Source organism: Trichechus manatus, unplaced genomic scaffold (assembly GCF_000243295.1).
Source record: "Trichechus manatus latirostris isolate Lorelei unplaced genomic scaffold, TriManLat1.0 scaffold00026, whole genome shotgun sequence".
NCBI lineage: Eukaryota > Metazoa > Chordata > Mammalia > Sirenia > Trichechidae > Trichechus > Trichechus manatus.
In genome coordinates, this window is record NW_004443962.1 from 9,607,259 (window position 1) to 9,614,388 (window position 7,130).

The 7,130-nt window shown below is 42.1% G+C and overlaps 1 protein-coding gene across 4 annotated transcripts in view; it reads right to left on the reverse strand.

The window, feature by feature from the left end:
* The window catches only part of SEC22A (SEC22 homolog A, vesicle trafficking protein), a 75,235-nt gene extending 68,606 nt beyond the window's left edge, over positions 1-6,629 (reverse strand). Inside the window, exons 1-3 of one of the 4 annotated variants that reach the window (XM_023728798.1) lie at positions 6,583-6,629; positions 5,628-6,149; positions 3,071-3,271 (exon numbers count right to left, since the gene is read on the reverse strand). In XM_023728798.1, the coding sequence (XP_023584566.1) occupies positions 3,071-3,252 (182 nt within the window). In that variant the 5' untranslated portion in view covers positions 3,253-3,271; positions 5,628-6,149; positions 6,583-6,629. The other 3 variants (XM_004373621.3, XM_023728797.1, XM_012554780.2) reach the window with 3 other exon arrangements.
* Positions 6,630-7,130: the final 501 nt, after the last annotated feature.

A 7,130-nucleotide genomic window follows, 5' to 3' on the forward strand; every position in this document is an offset into this window, starting at 1 on the left:
GCTTTGATTTATTTTTGTGACCTCCCTATCTGGGTTGACATGTGGTTGCTCTGTACTGTGTTCTAGTCTTGTGTTATTATCTGATGTTACTGATTTTCTAACTTGAGGACTCCCTTTAGTATTTCTTGTAATTTTGGTTTTTTTTTTTTTTTTTTGCTAAACTTCCTCAAATCCTTTGCAGAAAAAAGATGGAGGGCAAATCAACAACACAAAATTTAGAATTCACAATTAACAGAATTGGAGGGGTGTTAAAATTCTGCTACATTCTACCTTACTTTTAAGAAAATAAGGCAGAGGAACAAAAAACATTTGCAAAAAGGCTTTGTTTTGTTGTTGTTATTGTTTTGAAGTCCAGGATACCTCCCACAAATACACAATTAAGCCAATCTACTGTAACTCTGACAGCTATCGATAACAGAAGTCAGACTACACAGCTATACAATTAACAGCTGAAACTCAGAATAATGACTCAGGGCACTAAAAGAGCTTGACTATTAAATATTTAAATGTTTCAAGTTTTTCTCCAAAAAACAGAAGTAGGCTAAGACAGCATTTTAGATACAATTTAACCACAACAACAATAGCCAACACTTTCTAGTTAACCACTCAGAAAATACAATTAAAGATAACATCCCCTTATCTTACCATTACCCAGGTTATCCAAGCAACTGTGGACATTCTCTAAGGTTCTATTCTGGGTCTCGCTCTAAACTCAGTGGGTGTTTCTACCCTCACAGTTTAAACCACTTCTTTAAAAATGATTACAAAACCCCTATGCCATCTCCACTGGCCTGGTTTGTCATAACCTCATTTAAAATACATTTTCTTCTTCTTCCCCATCTCCCACAAGCAACCCTTTCCATAGACCTCATGTCTGACAATGACATCATCATTCTGTCCAATTCCAAGGCTTCAGTCATTTTTATCGCTTCCTTCTCTTCATCTCTGATATTCAACCTCATTCGGTTTCACCATGTCTTCTGAAGAAGTGTCTTTCTAATTAGCATTTTCTTCTTCATTTGCACTTTCATTTTCCAGGTTTGGGCCCTAATCATAAATACCTCTCCCACTGTGATAGCTTCCAAGCTGTCCTCTCTGTCTCATCTCTCTCCCCTAGACTTTCCACTTCACACTATATTCCACTGTCTCAACATTGTTTTTTTCAAGTCACTTCTCTCCGATCTGCAGTTGCAGCTTCCTATAACCTATTACGTCAAAGTGACATCCCTCAATCTAAACTTTCAGGGCAACCCAGGATCTGGCCCCACGCTAATTATCACACATTTCCCATAACTATACCTAACTCACCATCCACTACACCAGGCCAAACAGCTTAATACACCTACCGTGCTAAAGTGCATTCTTGGCTTATTCTCCTCCCCACACCCAGAAAGCTCTCTTCACTGCCTTAGCCAAATCTTAATAATATTTCAGGACATGGCTCAAGTCTCATCTCAATAATAAAGCCATCCACTTATTATATCCCATATGGACCATGTTCTTGTCTGATTTCCTACTGCACACATGATCAGTATCAAACAGCTCAGAAGCAAATTGTTCTGTTTCCTGGGTATGCTCACAAAGATGGTCTCATCTATTCCCCTGACTTTATTACAAACCATAAGCTGAATCTCCATACTTGTGCTCTTCACTAAACTTCACACTTACATCCAGCTGTCTTCCTGACAGTGCCACTTGGATACCTAACAGGCATCTCAGACTTAACATGTCCACACAACTCTTGACCTTTACCACTGAAACACACTTATCCTCCAGTCTTACTCATTTCAGCCCTATTATCTATCCAGTTCCTCAGGCCAAAAATCTACAGGTGATTCTTGACTCTTCTCTTTTCCTCATATTCCACATCAATCCATTAGGAAGATTTGTTGGTGCTACTCCTCAAACCAAAATCAAACCAGCTGCCGTCAAGTTGATTCCAACTCATGGTGACCCTATGTGTTGCAGAGTAGAACTGTGCTCCACAAGATTTTCAAGGCTGTGGCTTTCAGAAACAGATCACCAGGCCTTTCTTCTGAGGCATCTCTGAGTGGGTTCAAACCACCAATCTATTGGTTAGTAGTCAAGCCCTTAACCGTAAATACAGTCTAAATCTACACTTCTTATCATGATCACCCTCGTTCAAGTTACAAGCTTCACCTCTACCTGAACGTCTCTAAGATTCCCCTAAGTGATCTCTCTGCTTCCACTCCTTTTCCCTTACTGCCCACTCTTCACAGAGCAGCCAGGATGATCTACTCAAAATCAAAATCAGACCATATAACTCTCCAGTTTAAAAATCTCCACCAGCTTCCTATTACATTAGACTCAATCCAAACTCCTCATCATGGCCTATAAGGCCCATTCCTACCTTTCCAACCTCACCTTCCAACCTGCACTCCTATTAATTGTCCACAAGGCTCCACATCACTGGATTTCTTTCCATCCCTTGACTAAGGGCTTCTGCACTGGCTGTTACCTGCCTCACTCTTCATCCACAGCACTCTTCATATGACCTCCTCCTTTCTTATCTGTTAGGTCTCTGCTCAAGTGTCACCCTCTCAAAGGGATCTTTAACCACCACAGATAAAGTCATTTTCTATCCCATTGCCCAGCTGTATTTTCTTCACAGGCAATAAAGAGTGATAGGTGCTATCTCCTCCCGCTAGAATGGAAGCTTCTTTAAGTTCCTTTAGGGCAGGTATCAGGTAAGATTTTTTATATTTCCCATTACGGCTTGCCTACTAAAGTCCCGGGTATGTGAGAATGCCAATAAATACCTTGTGGTCTACTTATAAAAAGGAATACCTATAATCTGCAAAATTTTCTTAAAAAACCAAACCAAACCCACTGCTATGGAGTCAATTCTGACTCATAGTGACCCTATAAATAAATGCAGAGAAACTGCAAGAAGGGTGATGACTACTATTTAGTATAAGGTGAGAATCACATGATTCTTGACTTGAGCAGGTTTTCCTAATCAAACACTAATTTATATTGCAACCGCTTAAGTTTATTAAAATGACAACCACCAGGCAAGTAAGTCAAATGGAGCAAACTGAAGTCTTACTTAATGTTATAATGTCCAGTTTTCAGTGTACATCTATCAGGAAGCTGAGCAAGTTTCCTCGAGAGCATTTTAAAATACTTTCTGCACTCCTGCACTCCGGTGTTTTGTTCATAATCAGTAGAAGCAGAAAGTGGCAGTCCATCTCTGACACGAATGACTGAGGCAGATAAAATCATAGACATTTCAGCTGACAGAGAAGACCTAAAACAAAAGGAACAATTTGGGTTAGATAAAAATCAAAGCCAAAGCTGATAAGCATATGCAAAAACGTTCAACTCACTAGAAGTCAAAGAAATACTAATTAAAATAACATACTATGCTTCACTTAACCATTTAGCTTTAAAAAAATAACACTTTCTTCTGTCTGGCATTCTCATAAGTAACAGGTGGAAGAAAGAAGTGGTATAAACACCTTTCTTGAAACAAACAATCTGGCTATACTCAACAAGAGTTTAAACATATTTATCCCCTTTGACCCCAATAAATTTAAATACATGACCCTATCCTGAGACAGATAGAGTCAGACAAATTTTTAAACAGAAAGATATTCGTCCACAGAAATAACCGAAAACATCCTAAATATCCAACAATAGCAGGATGATTAAGTAAATTATAGTACACCTATATGATGAAATATAATGCAGCAACTAAAAAGTATGTGGAAAAAAGATAATAATGCGGTAAAATGCTTATATGTTAGGTAGAATAAGGCAGGATGAAAATTTCAAATCTTGTTTTTCATAAAGATAAAGAATGAAGAGAGGGTAAATGGAGAAATAGACTCTGGAAGGAAAGATCAAAATTAGAATAATGCTTATCTTCAAGAAATAGTATTATGGGTGATTATTATAATTTTATAATTTCCTAAATTTTCACAATATTCCACAATGAGCATGTTACTTTTATAATCAGAAAAAAAAGTTTTTATTTAAAATAAATCATAAAGTCAAAAGAACACTGGTTTTAATACTGTCCTCAATCTTTTTACCACAAAGTAAATCATAATGGTCTCTTTTATTGAATTCTGGTAAAGAATTCATGCATTACAAAAACACAGAAAAAACTTCACAGGTCTGGGTCTAAAAGCAATCAGGTAAACAGTCAAACTTTGATAAAATACACAGTAGAGCTCAAATGTTAGTTCATGTAAGAATTGTTGAAGTTTGGTTAGAAATGCAGATTTCTGGGTCCACCCTCCAAAAAGTCTGATTCACTGACTCTGGAGTGGGGCCTGCGAATCCTCAATTTTAGCAAACTCCCTATGCGATTACAATGTTTAGTCTAAGGGCCATACTTTGAAAAACACTGAATTAAAATTTCCCCCCAGTTTGAAATTAAGTGATAACTATTCTCTACCAGGCCATTAAACTCAACGCCACTAGATGCTTCTCCTTCACTAGCAGTAGGGGCAACCAGTGAAAATTCAAAATTTTGATCAACATTTTGTAGTTTTCAAAAGTATTGTATTTCGGAGACTAAATTAATCCTTACCTCTCCATTTCAGCTAGATCACGATCAAATGTATCAATCCCCAACGTATGTGTAGCACCACGTAGTTCTAAACAGTGGGGTAGGCATAATCTTGCATTTTACAGAAGAGGAAATGAGGCTCACTTTCTCAATGTCACACTGCTAATATATGGCAGAACTGGTACTTAAACCTAAGTTCCTCATATTCCTATATCACGTTGCTATTATCAGTCTCCCAAAACCAACAAAGGTCAAGAATCCAGTGGTACAGAAACTATCTAGTTACTCATTTTAAACTAACAGAATAACAGCTTACATTTTAAGAGGCAGTACAGTATAGCAGTTAAGAGAATGCACTCTGGAGCAATTGGCTGGTTCAAGCAATGGGCCTGGTTCAAGTCTTGGTTCCACCATGTACTAGCTACGTAACCACGAGCAAGCTAATGTGCCCTTCTATACCTCAATTTCCTCACCTGTAAATTGTGGCTATCAATAGTAGTATCTACCTCATAGGGTTATTTTAAAGATTAAATGTAAAGCACCTGAAACACTGCCTTGCAGACTATAAGTACCATATTAAATATTTGCTATAGGGTTGCTATGAGTCGGAATCGACTCAACAATGCAGTTTTTAATTTTTATTGATTACTTTCTATGGACCAGGCACTTTACACACATTACTTCATTTAAGCCTTTCAATAACCTATGAGGTGATTATCATTAGCTCCATTTTACCTTGAGGAAATTAGGCCCAGAGAAGTAACTTGTTCAATCCCTAAACTAGTGAGAGTAGGGATTTAAGCTCAGGCCTAACTCTAATCACGCTGAAACAATACCTCTCAACAAATCCAAGATTCTCACTGAAATACGTGGAAAGGAAGGTCAGTCATCCCTTTGATAGGACCTAGGCTTCTTTCACACATCAATATAAAATATAATTAGTTGTTTGTTTGTTTTAATCAGTGATACAACCAGAAAAAAGAACTGATGGGATGGTTCTCAATGTAGGAAATACCCAGATGGCCCATTAACTTAGGGCATGGTCACAGGTGTCCGATTCAAGCGCTGAACCACCACTTTCACGTACCAGAAATTGTCGGTAGTGTTTATGTACTAATTCCTCGCAGTCGCAACACGTGAAGAAATGGCAAGTAACTTGGAATGTGATTCAGAGATTTTAAGTGGCCAGTTCCACCTGTCGACTAGGATCTGAACCGTCTCCCGTCTGGCGGCCGGCACTTTAGCCCTGAGCTGGGCTTTGCTTGGCTCAACAGACACAGGACGGGCTGGTTCTCAGTCTCTCCACACCTCCCGTTCCAGGTGGATGATCAGGAAACTCAGGAGCAGGAGAAAAGTCCAAAGCTGTTTTCACCGTCACAGACTCAAGCCGGCTCGGGCTCGGCCTCCTCTTTCGGAGTCCTCCTCCACCTGTAGAACCAATTGCTCAGGTCTCCCTTAAGTCACTTAGTTCCTAAAGCGCCATTAACTGGGCCTCCTGGCTCAATACCTCCGGAAGTTTCCGTGAACCAAAGCGGGCAAATTTCTGGGCTCAATGCTCGTTCAATCCCACAAAACGCAAAGTAAGTGACTGGTTCAAATCCCACCCTGCCTAAAAGAAACAGGAAATGTCACCTCAGCAGCCAGGTGGATCATCGTATTTCTGACATTTGGGCTCCAGAGAGCTCCCCTCAACCCTGGCAGCCCAGGAGACTGTCCCTCCCCCCTCCAGCGTCCCCCCGAGGCAGGTCAGCCGAGGGGCAACCGCCGCCCTCGCGGCTCATGTACCCCTAAAGCCGAAGGAGACGGAGTCCCCGCAAGCCCGCCCTCCGGAGCTCCGCAGCTCCAAAGACACCCGGCTCCCGCTCCCACGGCTCGGGCTCGGTTCCTGGCCGGGAGTAGGTCCGTAGTCCCGAGAACGAGGACTAGGGCTAAGGTTACGGCCGAGGAAGGGCGGGAGACGGACAGAGCAAGGGGAACTGCCGGCCCAGGGTCCGAGCGGTCCTGAAAACCAAGGTAGACGACTGGGAAAGGCCGGTCCATACCTGTCGAGCCAGGACCCGGCCGCTCCGCGTGACGCGCCCCGCAGTGCATTGTGGGCCGGGGAGTGGCCTTCACGCGGGGCTGCACCGCGTCCAACGTGGCTCGCGCCCGATGGAATCAAGCCCCGTCCCTGTTCCCTCGGCTTCCACAGACCAATCAGGTTCTGTGGGGAGGACACACTGACCCACCCTCACCCGGGCCCTCGTTGGTCCCGCGTTAGTCCCGCCCCTCCAGGGGAGATTGGCGGCTTTTCTCGCACCTGCGCCCGGGAAGTGCACAGTCCTGTTAACAGAACTACGTTGTACCACAGAAATAGGGATAATTTCCCCTGACTGCCATCTCTGATATGCAGGCGGTCTCACACACAGCCCTGCAGCAAACACTTACTCTGCTCCGGGAAAAGCCCCCTGTGGGGGAGCAAAGAAGGTGCCTGTCTCCATCTACCACTACACGCAAGAAGGAACCTAGCCCAGGCAGAGAAGTGCAGCGGCTTCCAGCCTTTATATCAGCCATGCGTTATTTAAACAAGTATTTACTGAACGTTGACCAT